General features: G+C 40.2%; 1 protein-coding gene across 1 annotated transcript; it reads right to left on the bottom strand.

The window, feature by feature from the left end:
- Nucleotides 1-5167: 5167 nt before the first annotated feature.
- On the bottom strand, nucleotides 5168-14456 carry LOC131960805 (NXPE family member 3-like). The gene is made up of 6 exons (XM_059326075.1): nucleotides 14343-14456; nucleotides 9013-9456; nucleotides 8571-8866; nucleotides 6559-6629; nucleotides 6039-6245; nucleotides 5168-5958 (listed from the first exon to the last, which is right to left on the bottom strand). Exons 1-6 carry the CDS (start codon nucleotides 14454-14456, stop codon nucleotides 5405-5407), a joined length of 1686 nt encoding a protein of 561 aa, XP_059182058.1. The 3' UTR covers nucleotides 5168-5404.
- Nucleotides 14457-14593: the final 137 nt, after the last annotated feature.

The following is a 14593-nucleotide window of genomic DNA, read 5'->3' as shown; positions in this document are numbered from 1 at the left end:
AAGAATTCACACATCTTGGACAAGAAATCAAAGGTAAACTGGATAAGCTCGGCGCCGATGTACGTAACCTATCGGACCGGGTGGAGGAGGCTGAGTCCAGGGTGGAGACGGTCGAGAGATGGGCAGCTGAAGTGACCGAAGCTCTGAGCTCCTGCTTAAAACAGCAAAAAGCCCTGCAATATAAACTAAATGACCTAGAGTCACGCTCCAGACGCAACAACATCCGTATCTTTGGAGTAGCAGAAGGAGAGGAGGGAGAAGACTCGGTGCTGGAGTTTGTGGAGGCGCTCATCCGGAGCAAGCTACCGATCCCGGGCGGCATGGAGCTAAACTTACAACGGGCACATAGAGTCGGCGCGCACAGACCGGCACCTGACAAACCCCCTAGAGCAATCATAGTCAACTTCCAGGAGTTCGCAACCAAAGAACGGGTTCTAAAAGAGGCATGGGGGAAAACCAAGACGGAAAGGATCCAGCTGAATAACAAGCCTCTCTACTTTGATCATGACTACACTGCAGAGGTGGTCAAGAAACGCAAAGAATACAACGGGATTAAGAAGGCTCTGAAAGTGAAGGGAGTCCGGTTCCAAACACCGTATGTAAACATGCGCATCCACTGGGAGACGGGAGCCCGACTTTATAACAGTACGGAGCAGGCGAGAGCGGAGCTGAGGAGACGTGGGATCAAGGTGGAAGACGCGACGCCGGCCGAGGGGGAGACCGACTGGGGAGCACACCTGGGAGAGATGCTGGGTTCGTGGCAGAAGGTAACGGGACATCGCGAGGCAGAGGACGACGTCACCCGGAGAGCGCGGCTTAAACTTCAGAGTTTCCAGAGTGATCATACTGCTCAGAGTTGATCACCAGCACAAGAGAGGTAAAATGAAGAAAACATCACAAACTGGTAAGATTACTGCCACTACGAAACTGGAATACAAGATTTGAACTGGACTGGCTTTGGCTTATTATCAACAAATGTCTGGGAATGACGACTTCATTTCCTATAGCTTACGTTGGACTTTAGGATGGTAGGGCTAGTCCTAGCCACCCTATGTTTAGGGCCCTATCTTAGTCATAGGATTTCCCTTAGACCCACCAACGGGGTCTCAGTGAGGAGTTATCTCCTCCCAGTTTGGAGGTCTGTTCTTTACTATGTTCAGTTGACCTTGTTCTGTCTTTGTTCTTGTTTTACTGTGTTATTTGGGGGGCAACAGTATTACGAAGCCATCTACATTTTTCTGTGTTTGAGTAATAATGTCACATAATCTGAAAATAGCCTCTTTGAATGTTAACGGCCTGAGTAACCCGGTCAAGAGGAGTAGGATGCTAATGAAAATGAGGAAAGATAAGTCCCAAATAATATTTTTTACAAGAGACACACATGTCGAGACCAGAACATGAAAAACTAAAAAAGTTTGGATACTCCAACACCTATTATAGTTCATGTAAAAATAGTAGAAAAAGAGGGGTTGCGATAATGATATCTAATTCATTGAATTTTGATCTGATTAAAGAAAAAAAGAGATGATGCAGGTAGGTACATAATAGTTAAGGGCAGGGTGGATAATATCCTGATCACATTTGTGAATGTCTATGCTCCTCCGGAGAGTGACAGATCATTTTTCAAAAACCTATTTGACCTGATTATGTCTGAGAGTGAAGGAATCCTTGTCTGCTCGGGAGATTGGAATACAATTTTGAACCACCAATTAGACACAACAAGCAGGAGCAGACATGGATCCTCAAAATCAAAAGACCTAAATATTTTGATAAGAGAAACAGGCTTATTTGATGTGTGGAGAAGTACCCATACAAGGGAGAGGGAATTCACACACTACTCAGCTACATACAAAGTACACTCTAGGTTGGATTTTTTTCTGATGAATATTACAGATAGACATAGGGTACATGAGTGCACAATCGGAACAGCGGATCTATCCGATCACAACATTGTTTATCTAAATATACATCTAAACAGCAAGCCAAGGAACACACTATGGAGGCTGAATACTGGTATTCTAAACAATAAATCCACAGTGGAAGAAATTAAAAAAGAAATTGGTGAATGCATAAATGATAATAAGGATGACCAGGTCGATCCAACTATTATCTGGGATACAGTGAAAGCAGTAATGAGAGGGAAGCTAATATCAAGAACAGCTCACCTAAGGAAAATCCGGAGGTTAAAATACGACCAATTAGAGAAGGAATTGGAAAAACTAGAGAAACAACGACCCAAAAATGACAATAAAGATACAATAGGGAACCAGATTAAAGATGTAAGGAAACAAATAGAAAATTTAATGAACGATGAAATTGAAAATAAGTTAAGATTCATGAAGCAAACCTTCTATGAGTCAGGCCCAAGGGCAACACGAATATTAGCGAGGCGTCTACGAACGCAACAAATAAAGAATTCAATCCATAAAATTAGGGACCCTTTATCAAATTCATTAAAATATGATCCAGAAGAAATTCATAGAATCTTTAAAAACTACTATGAGGCTTTATATTCACAAGCTGAGACGGTTGACGAAGAGAAAATAAAACAATTTCTGATTTCACTCGACCTCCCTTCTATAGGCTCTGAGCAAAATAAACATTTGACCTCCCCTATTACAAAAGAGGAATTAGATAAAGCCATAGGTAGACTGGCGACTAATAAGAGTCCTGGGAGTGACGGTTATCCAAGCGAATGGTACAAAAAATTCAAAGAAATCCTTGCCCGGGTACTATTGGATTCATATAATTGGACGCTCGAGAAGGCTATAGCCCCACCATCTTGGAGGGATGCTGTGATATCTGTTATTCCCAAAGAGGGGAAAAATAAAGAATACTGCGAGTCATATCGCCCAATATCAATACTAAATGTAGATTATAAACTTTTCACATCCATTATCACTAAAAGATTGGAACATTTTCTACCCGACCTGATACACGAAGACCAGACAGGCTTTGTAAAAGGACGCCAAACACAGGATAACATCAGGCGCACCCTTCATATTATAGACCATGTTAATAAACACCATACAAGCGCTGCCCTGATCAGCTTAGACGCGGAAAAAGCGTTTGACAGGGTTAGTTGGGACTTTTTATATAATGTACTAGAGAGGATGGGTTTCAATGATACATTCATTAAATGCATAAAGGCACTGTATACTAACCCATCAGCCAGAGTTAAAATTAATGGTCACCTGTCAGATACTTTTAAACTATACAGAGGGACACGACAAGGTTGTTGTGCCAGCCCTGCCCTCTTTGCCATTTTCATAGAGCCACTCGCTCAAATGATTAGACAAGAAGACGGGCTGACAGGAATCACAATAACAGGAGATGAACACAAGATAGGTTTATTTGCTGACGATATAATCACCTTCCTTCAAGACCCAAATAGAACGTTTATTAAATTAGTAAACATAATGGAAGAATTTGGATCGATGTCGGGCTACAAATTAAATATGTCTAAAACTCAGGTTTTAACCTTTAACTACAAGCCAAATAAAGAAATAAGGAAGAGATATAAATTAAATTGGAATGCTAAGTCAATAAAATATCTAGGAGTGATAATAACTCAGGAATTCGACAGATTATTTGAGACAAATTACAAACTAATGAACGATAGAATTCAAAAAGATGTGGCAAAGTGGTCAACATTAATAATGGATTTCAGCTCAAGAATTGAGGCAGTCAAGATGAATCTCTTACCTAGATTGTTATACCTTTTTCTATCGCTCCCAACAAAAGTACCAGATTCACAATTCTCAGCATGGGACAAGCTAATATCCAGGTTTATCTGGGCAGGAGCCAGGCCTAGGATAAGGTTTAAGACCCTTCAGCTAGACAAAGAAAATGGAGGACTGGCTTTGCCAAACTTTAAAGAATATTACTATGCCGCTCAGTTAAGGTACATCGTATATTGGTGCTCTCTGGGTTATCAAGCCAGGTGGAAGGACATTGAGATGAGTCTGGGTCAGGCCCCTCCACACTCAAGGTTAAGTGGAAAAGAGCATATAAATCTTAAAGGTGAAAACTCGATCATGAGAGAAACGTTTGAAATATGGTATGATGTGGTTAAAAAGTATAAGTTAACAGGAGACTGTAAGCTGTTGATATGGCCTTCTCATTCCTCCAGGTTCAGACCAGGAATGTTAGATAAGACTTTTGAAAAGTGGAGAGACAAAGGATTAACAGCTGCATGTACTCTGGTAGACAAGCAACATTTTAAATCATTTAGACAACTTAAAAAAGAGTTTGGACTGGAAAATGGAGATCTATTCAGATACCTTCAATTAAGACACTTTTATGAGACAGAAATTAAAAAGGAAATCTCATTGGAAGGGAATGTTGTGATAGAGGTATTGACAGGTGCGTTCAAGCAAACTCCTTCAAGAATTGTCTCTAAACTGTACAAGGGCCTATTGAAACAACAGGGGAGAAATACAGAGTACATAAAAGTAAAATGGGAAAAAGAATTTGATATTGAGTTGTCTGGGAGCGATTGGCAGAAGATATTTCAGACTCAACATACTTCAACAAGTTCTAAAAAATGGAGGGAGTTTGGTTGGAAAAATTTAACACGGTTTTTTATCACACCCAAAATCAAAAATAAACAATTAGGCCAACAACAATATTGTTGGAGAAATTGTGGGCAACTGAATGCCAACCATTCTCATATATTTTGGTCATGTGAGAAAATACAATTGTTTTGGGAAGGGGTTTTAAGAGCTATGGGTGAAATTTTTGGGTATAATATCCCTAATGATCCACGGTGTATATATCTAGGACTGATAGCAGATAATGTAATAGGTAAATAAGACATATACCTGTTCAAGATCCTATCACTTGCAGCTAAGAAAGCCATTACAAGAAGTTGGCTGAGAACTGACCCTCCTGGACTGAATAACTGGCTGGACATTGTAGAAGAAATTCGATCAATGGAACAAATGACCCACAGTCTTAGAATCAAAACAGAGCTATATGTTGTAAGATGGACAAAATGGCATCTCTATGTGACAAAGTAGTGTTAACCCCCCTTGTGTTTTTGTATGTTTCTGTATGTGTTTTTATTGACTGGAAAAAATAAAGTTTAAAAAAAAAAAAAATGAAATCAATTATATTTTATCATACTAAAAATAATACTAAAAAATGACCTTTAGAGAGAATGTGATATTTGCAACTTACACCTGACAGTATATAAACAAATACAAAAAAGTCCCGACTTTACACTAACCTACATCCAAAAGCATAACTCTTTTCCTACCATCCATTCATATCTTGTGATATTCATGAAATAACATTTTGTTAAGAAAAGGAAAGACCTTCCCAAAGACAACAAGATCTACCATGTAAGTGTTATAGGTACTGGTAGGCAGATTCTGTTCCTCTCCCCCAACAAACCCAAACCCTAGCCCCCCTTTTGAGGGCACACGTTGGACAAGAGAACGTCAATCATATTCTTAATAATGGGAGGTTGTGGGTGGAGGCTGTGAGGTAGGTGGTGGGCCAGGACCATCTCCCAGGCATCGATCAGATGAACATTCAGTCCTTTGAACATGGCTCTGAGCACCTTATCACGCTGCAGCGAGTACCAGTCACTGTTGGTTAACGTCTCATAAAGACCCAAAGCTTTGGGGTTCGCCGTCCGGATGATGACCAGCGTACCTGGAGACCTGTCCAGCAGCCGCACCACCGCCCTGCGGATGGTCTGCAGCCGCCGGATGTAGATCTCCATGGGGAAAGTGCTGAAGTGAGACCAGATGCCAAGAACGACGACAGTGTTGGTGCCTCCAGTTACAACATCCAGTTCATTGGCAATATAACGAAGCTGACCGGTTGGGACTTGGGAAAAGCGTATCGGAGGACCATGACAGCGATACGTCACCAAGATGTTGTTTGCATAGTCTAAGGCCATGAAAGGTCCAACTTGTTTTGGGCTGTGCAGGTTAAACTCCTTAAGATCTGAAAGTATTACAGAGACAACAGATGAAGCTGCAGATTTCAAATGAAGGTTTTACCATTAATCCCTGTGGATTAGATACCTGGTAGTTGTGCGTTGAGGTATTCAAACCACTGCCTGATGGTGGAGTCTCCATACATGTGGACCACTTTGCCTTTCAGGCACTGACTGATAACAGAGGCGCTGTTGAACTGGTGAACTTTGGTGCCACCTAGTGCTCGCCACACACCCTGGTAGTAATAGCCAGAGGGTCCAGATGACACAACGCTGCTCTGTACCTTTGATTGATCTGAGAGGGAGTTAAAGGTGAAGTCAATTAATGTTTTTGTCAACATAAAGAGACCAAACCAATACATAAAATGATGTCTGAATCTCTTATGGACTAACCTCTCTCCTGTGAGACTAGGTTCAGCTTTAACAGCTGATTCCAGGTTCGTTAACTTTTAGCCTTTTGCTCCATACTCCCAAATTGGGATGAATACATCTCTTTATAAGAGAATGCTACACAGAAGTTGTTTTTTACCAATTTTTTCCAGTTTTAATTTGTTTGCAGCGTATTCAAATTTGAATCAAGGATGGCAGTTATTAAAATCTTAATTTACCTTCTTTTTTTGGCAGTACAGTGACATTGGCAGGTCCCAAAACCAGAATTGAGACTTTCATGTTAACACCACTGAAAAGGAAAGCACACATAATAATAAAAATAAATATTCTCCAAGTTGGCAACAACATTAACATCATAAGGAGGGCAAATCTTCAGAATCATTTAATGAGTTTAAACTAGAAAAACCAAGCACTTAAATGGGAACAAGTACTTGAAAATTAATTCACATAACTTCCCTTTTTTAATTAAAGCTGCACTGATTTAGATTTCCACATAAACAGTCAGTAAAATGACTATGTTTAATGTTTAAGATGACGTAAATGGTGAGGAACGCTCACATCATGTCACCTAACTTTACAGCTCCCCTTAACTTCCACAGAACATTTTACCATCTTTTAGCCCATAATTTGGGTTTTATGCTCCATTACTTTCCCCCACTACTCTTTGATAGAGTTTCAGTGGTCTCACTTATGGTGGCCCTGAGAGCTCACAGCGCTGCAACTTAAGAAAACACATGCAAATACACAAAACACAGGTAAATTAAGAAAACATCTTCATCAATTTGACAACACAAGCACATAATTTAGAAAACTTGCTGCAAAGACCACAACACAACACAATAAGAAAAAGCGCTGCATATATACCACAACACAACAGAAGTGTTTCCAGAGGACACTTAAAAGTGATGCACATGCGTGCTAGTGCTAGCGTGCTAACATTAGCGGCCCGATCGATAGCATGCTATGATATGGACACAATGTGAGCTCTCAGGGCCACCGTACATTAACATATTATATCCGATATATTCTCGCGGAGCTACTGTTGAAATGATTGAACGTGACTTCTGGTAAGTTAGTGGAAGCAGCAGTAAGCTAGTAAGTCCCAGTAGCTGCCTCTGGCTAAAGTAACTAGCCTTCAATTTGACAAATACTGTTCCATTTTTTAAAATGAAATATAGAATGATAGTTTGGGTTTTTGTTTTGTGGTTGTATAAATTATTTATTATACAAAGTCAGTGTATTACCTACTGGAGAAGCCGAAGTAATGTAATGCTGTGTACAGCTAAACATTGTTAAGCATAAAAACATTAAAAGGCCAACCTAATAAATCAATATCATAGCACACTAGCCATCATATCCATCTTTGCTTTTTTTCGAAACCACCAGACTCCATTAAGACGTTCATCTCCTGTGTTCTGTCAGGAAAAAACAAACATTTTTTTTAATAGAATCTGGAGTCTTTAAAGATGGCATAGATGAATATAACAACTTCAGTTGCTGTCTGACTGCAAGTTATACAAAATAGCGAACACTAAAACTGATACTGTTTGGTGCAAACTGGCAGCAAATAGACTGCTATTTTTCTTCAGTTTGTTGCAGCAGGGCTAATAAAATAACAAATTGTGCAAGTGCCAGCCAGAAGTTGTGCCAAAAAACTCATGCAAGGCATCATTAGGGCGAGGATCAAGGTCAGTTCAACACAGCAGGCAACTATTTTCAAAAAAGCTACCGACAAACAGAGAAAGTTAGCAGGTTTACATAGCAGAGCATTTAGAAGCTAAACGATCCCTAAGAAGTCAATGGAGACCAAACTAAAGCTAAAACTTTAATGAATATTGGACATAGCCGGTATAAACACCGCCAAACTCTGAAGTTGCTGGATATACTAGATGTGCAATAGTCCAGTGCTTGCTAACACTATCATATTGAAAAGGTGTTCTATAACTTGTTGTGCTGCCCCAAGACTTAAACTCTTGTCTGTTGCGTTTAATGATATTTTAGGGTTGACATCACGAGCAAGAGCAGCATTTTGTCTCTAATTCTGTGCTGCTTGCCAATAAGTTAAAGCACGCCGTGCTTTAAGAACGATGTGATGACAGTACTTCTAAATTACCCAAGCATATTTTTCTGCATTATATTCTGTAAAAAAAGTTTTCATCAGACAACATTTACACCGACACTGATGTATTTGGGATTTTTCAATGTCAGTCCTGTCTCTCTGCTCCCTTACCTTTGAATGAGTTTATCCTCATTGGCCCGAATGTTTTTTTTAAAATAGCCAAAAAAGTGGGTGATCCTGGCATCACAGCTTAACTTTTTTGGCTTGTGACAGAACCAAGGTTCGCCTGTACGGAGGTCAGTGTAGTTGCACAGCGGCTGCTTGGTTGGACGTAGGCACATGTTACAGAAAGTAGTTTCAGAAAGTGAGCCTGAGCGGAAGACACTCTTGAACATAATCCTGTCAGGCTGATCATTGTTCAGTCTCTTCACCACTTGAATAGCCTCACTAGAGTGAACCAGCATCACCTGATTGGATAGAGAACAAAAGATTAAGATCAGTGGCTTGAAATGAGACACTGCGTTCAGGCATAGCAACAGTGGCGAAAAGGAACGGGTAAGATTAAAAACACCCACAGGTCAACCCCATTTAACATGATGGATTTTAGCATCACCTCAACCTGTGCGTCTCCTTCCCAGAGTAAAGAGAAAACAGCAGAGTAGCTGCCATTGAGATGATCCACCACCTGCCCAACCACACCTGCACCAAGCTTCTGATTGTGCAGGCGGGCGAGTAAGAAGTCTCCCCCAGACTTCTTGGGATGGCCCTGGAAATCAGACATTTTGATAATAATCTCCAGCTGATTGCCGACATGCCACTGTCCTCCTGTCCTCCTTGGGAGAATGGTGAAGGTGCTGTGAGCTGGATCACTGGTCTGATTCAGGGAAAGAGGATCTGACAGAGGCGGAGCTTCAGGCCAAGCAATGGAGTCTAGTAGGAGACGTTCCTCCAGAGCATCCTCAGGTGATCGTGGCTGGAAGGTGCAGAAGCTGTGATGCGTGTCAGGCTCAGTGGAGACTTTTTGGACGATGATGGTGGAGTTCACTTTATAGTGAAACTAGGAGGAGATGGAGAGAGACAGATGGAGAAAAGAAAAGAAAAGCACAAAATGGGTTTGTGGCCCCTTACGACCAGGACACACAGGCTGCATGAGCAGTGGGTTGGTATGTGGTGGTGGAGGTATGGACTGTTATATACTGTTTATATAGGGCGCTGGAATTGACTATTAAATCTTTTCAAAATGAACAGTGCCATCTGCTGGACGTCCTTCAGATGTGCAAATACAAATCTGTATTCAGTTAGCTATAATGAAAACTGATATTTAACACAACTTTCCACTAATAAATGCATACATACACTGTAAATATACCTTTTATAACTCATGTGCAATGTGATACTACTATGCACATACAGTATCATTCACATAATGAAGATTTAAAGGGGATATATATGGAGTTAGATTTGTGCCAAAATGTTCAAACAACATTTTAAATTCAAACAAAAAATATTAATCAAAATATCAGTTATATTTTTCTGGGTGCATTCCTATTGGCCAATGCGTTTTGACTGACAGCTGAGCTGAGCTGCAACTGCCCTGGAAGTTAAAACAAACCTCTCTCTGCTTGTTTGAGAGCAGACTGTGAAGAATTTCTGGTGGTGAAGGTAGCGGTAATTTGGATATCCCAGGACTGTCAGCAGCCATGGCGCAGACGGGTGATGTTTGTGTTAGCGATTCTTTTTGGAGTAATACCTCCAGGAGGTAGACCGCACATTTACAAAATGCTAGCTAGCAATGTTGCTAAGAGCTTAACAAATGACTTAAATATTAACCACTTCATCAACACTATTGTCAAAATGCCCAAAAGCAACAACTTTGTTCATCTCATTTATTGTCTGGTGTAGCACAAAAGCATGGTGCAATTAGCAAGCTAGCTAACTAACTGTGGTCTAATAAACAGTAACTTCATCAATGCAGTCGAGGCTTTTGTTTACTGCCATGGCTGTGGTTTAATCTAAAGTTGGTTGGAAAAATGATAGGCAGTGATGGCGTCGGAAGTAATTATGTTGTATTTTTCTCCATATTGCTGCTTTGTCTTGTTTGTTGTTTTGTATACAGTTTTAATCTTTGTTTTATGACATGCTGGTGAAAGAAATTTCTGATCTGAATGGATTAATTCCTGGTTAAATAAAGGTTAAAAAACAAGCAAAAGATTGTCAAACAAACCCAGTGTGTGTTCCACAGCAAGGACTGTTTTGTTTCTTTGGGCAGAATCCTTTGTTAACACAAAGCCTGAAAAGTTTTGTTCTTTTCTCAACTCCCGTCCCTTCTCGTGTGTCTCTCTCTCCAGACCGTAAGTCCGCCCCTCACTTCAGACCTCTTCTATTTTACTTTTATTCTTTCTGTGTTTTACCTGCGGTTGGCAACCAACAATAGGTGCACTACTGCCACCTTCTGCCCCAGAGAGTCTCGCCCCTCTCAAAGGAACTGTCATTCCCTGTCAGTGTTTCACTTCATGTACTGAAGTATCAAATCAATTTTATTTCAATTTTATTTATATAGCCCAAAATCACAAATCACAGATTTGCCTCAAAGGGCTTCACAGACTGTACATGGTACGACATCCTCTGTCCTTAGACCCTCACATCGGGCAGGGAAAAACTCCTTAAAAAACCCTTTTAGCAGAGGAAAAAGAAGAAGAAACCTCAGGGAGAGCGACAGAGGAGGGATCCATCTCCCAGGACGGAGCAGTGAGACCAGCAGGAGTGATGGAGCAGGACCACAGCTCCACACCCTGTGAAAAGAGAGCAGAGAAAAGTGCGAGTACTCTGGGAAAATAAAAGCTTGTGTCATGTATTTTTGGGACATCAGAGAGAGAGAAAGAGGGCCCCGGTGTATCGTGTCCCCCGACACATTGGGCCTATAGCGGCATAACTAGGGGCTGGTCCAAGGCATGCCTCGGCCAGCCCTAACTATAGGCTTTGTCAAAGAGGAAAGTTTTAAGTTTACTCTTGAATAAAGAGAGGGTGTCTGCCTCCTGTACTGAGACTGGGAGATGATTCCACAAGAGAGGAGCTTGATAACTGAAGGCTCTGGCTCCCAATCTAGTTTTAAGGAGTTTAGGAACCACAAGTAACATAGAATTTTGGGACTGTAGTGCTCTAGAAGGGTAATATGGCATTATGAGGTCTTTAAGATATGATGGTGCCTGACCATTTAGAGCTTTGTAAGTAAGAAGAAGGATTTTAAATTCAAGTCTGGATTTTACAGGGAGCCAGTGCAGCGAAGCTAGAACAGGAGAGATATGATCTCTTTTCTTGGTTCTTGTTAGTACACGAGCCGCAGCATTTTGGACTAACTGAAGAGTTTTAAGGGATTTATTGGAACAGCCTGACAGTAAGGAATTACAGTAATCTAACCTTGAAGTAACAAAAGCATGAACTATTTTTTCTGCATCCTTTTGAGACAGGATGTGTCTAATTTTTGTAATATTACGTAGGTGGAAAAATGCAGTCCTTGAAGTTTGTTTTATATGGGAGTTAAATGACAGATCCTGATCAAAGATAACTCCAAGATTCCTTATGGTGGTATTGGAGGCCAGGGTAATGCCATCGATGCTAATTAAGTCTTTAGATAATGAGTTTCGGAGGTGTTCGGGTCCCAGCACAATCACTTCTGTTTTTTCCGAGTTTAACATTAGGAAGTTGTGGATCATCAAGGTTTTTATGTCTTTAAGGCATGCATTAAGTTTGGCTAGCTGATCAGTTTCACCTGGCTTGATTGATATATATAACTGAGTGTCATCAGCATAACAATGAAAGTTAATTGAATGTTTTCTAATTATATTACCTAGAGGGAGCATATAAAGGGTGAATAAAATTGGTCCAAGCACAGAACCCTGTGGAACACCGTGGTTAACATCAGTGCGCACTGAGGATTCATTGTTCACATGAACAAACTGGAAACGGTCTAATAAGTCCGATTTAAACCAGCCCAGTGCTGTTCCTCTAATGCCAATTACATGTTCCAGTCTCTGTAATAGGATACGATGGTCAATTGTATCAAATTGCAATTTGATACAATTGCAATTTGATGCAGCACTCAGATCTAGCAAGACAAGGACAGAGACAAGTCCTTTGTCTGAAGAAATTAAAAGGTCATTTGTCATTTTTACCTATGCTGTTTCTGTGCTATGATGAGTTCTAAATCCTGACTGGAAGTCCTCATATAGACTATTGTGTTGAAGAAAATCACAAAGCTGATTTGCGACTGCTTTCTTCAGGATCTCAGAGAGGAAGGGGAGGTTAGATATTGGTCTATAGTTTGCTAAAACGCCAGGATCTAAATTAACCTTTTTGAGAAGAGGTTTAATTACAGCTACTTTAAATGATTGTGGCACATAGCCTGTTAATAATGACAAGTTGATTGCATCTAAGAAAGTAAAGGTAGAACCTCTTAAAGCAGCCTTGTTGGTATGGGGTCTAGGAGACAGGTTGACGGTTTAGATGAAGAAATCATTGAGGTTAGTTGTTGGAAAGTGATGGGAGCGAAGCGATCTAAATATTTGAGGGTTTTCAGGGTTTGTACCCGTTTCTAAGGCTCCAGGGTTTAAGGATGCCTCAGTACCAGTTAATGGCAGGAGGTAGTGAATTTTATTTCTAATAGTTATAATTTTCTCATTGAAAAAGCTCATAAAATCATTACTAGTGAGGGCAATAGGAATACATGGTTCAATAGAGCTGTGACTCTCTGTCAGCCTGGCTACAGTGCTGAAAAGAAATATTGGGTTGTTCTTATTTTTCTCAATTAATGACGAATAATAGGCTGATCTGGCTTTACGGAGGATTTTCTTATATGTTTTAAGACTGTCCTGCCAGGTTAAAAGAAATTCATCCAGCTTAGTTGAACGCCATTTCCTTTCGAGCTTTTGTGAAATTTGCTTCAGTTCACGGGTTTGAGAATTGTACCATGGAGTTAACTTTTTCTGTTTTATTATTTTCTTTTTTAGTGGGGCAATAAAATCTAGCGTTGTTCGCAGTAAATCTGCAGTACTGTTGACAAAGTTATCAATTAGGGACTGAAGTTAACATAGTCCTCTATTATGTTGGAGCACGACAAAGAGTTAAAGACAGGTGGAATCACTTCCTTGAACTTAGCTACAGCACTATCAGATAGACATCTAGTGTAGAAACTCTTGCTTATTAGTGAGTAGTCCAGTAGCAGGACTTCAAAAGTTATTAAATATTACTAGGCTTGATAAAAACTCAGAGAATTGTGATAAAAATTCTGAATATGGACCGGGAGGCCGGTAAACTATGACAAATAGGATTGGCTGTTGGTTTTTCCAGGTTGGGTGTGAAAGACTGAGAACAAGGCTTTCAAATGAGTTATAGTTTAATTTAGGTTTTGGGGTAATTAGAAGGTTTGACTCATATATCGCTGCAACTCCTCCTCCTCGGCCTGTGCCACGAGGGATATGAGTATTAACATGACTAGGAGGAGTAGATTCATTTAGGCTGACATATTCTTCATCACGCAGCCAGGTTTCAGTTAGACAAAGTAAATCAATATTGCAATCTGATATTAACTCATTTACTAATAAAGCTTTAGATGATAAGGATCTAATGTTTAAGAGTCCACATTTAATTATTTTGGGTTTTTGTTTATTTGCAGTTGAAGTTTCAATTTTTATCAGGTTATTTTGGGTAACTCCTCTTCTGATTGAACCTGGTTTAAATAACTTAGTTTTGGGAGGACAGGGGACAGACACAGTCTCTATGGGATTTTGGGTGGATGACTGCTCAAAGGGAAAGGCAGAGAAGTGTTTTACACTGCGACTCTGCCTCCTGGTCTCAACTCTGACTTGTCACGGGTTTGGACCGTTCAGTCAGTAACCTGACTGAAAATAAACACTTTAAACAATCCCATTAAAACCAAGTTCTTACCTTCAGAACGTCTGTGTTACGTAGCAGAAGGATGACGACAAAGATAGTCAGAAAGAGAAAAATGGCAGCAAACTCCTTTCTTCTACAAACTCTGGGTTTCATGATCCCCTTCATCTATGGCTGTAGCGTTACACAGTGGCCACTTCCTCTGGTAATGAATAAACAAAAACAAAAGTCACCTTGTTATGCAGAACCACATTATTTCATAGCTTTCTAACTTCATTATGAAATTCTCTTTGATAGAGCACATT

The sequence above is a fragment of the Centropristis striata genome, chromosome 22 (assembly GCF_030273125.1).
Source record: "Centropristis striata isolate RG_2023a ecotype Rhode Island chromosome 22, C.striata_1.0, whole genome shotgun sequence".
Taxonomy (NCBI): domain Eukaryota; kingdom Metazoa; phylum Chordata; class Actinopteri; order Perciformes; family Serranidae; genus Centropristis; species Centropristis striata.
This window is presented reverse-complemented; position numbering and strand designations above follow the sequence as displayed.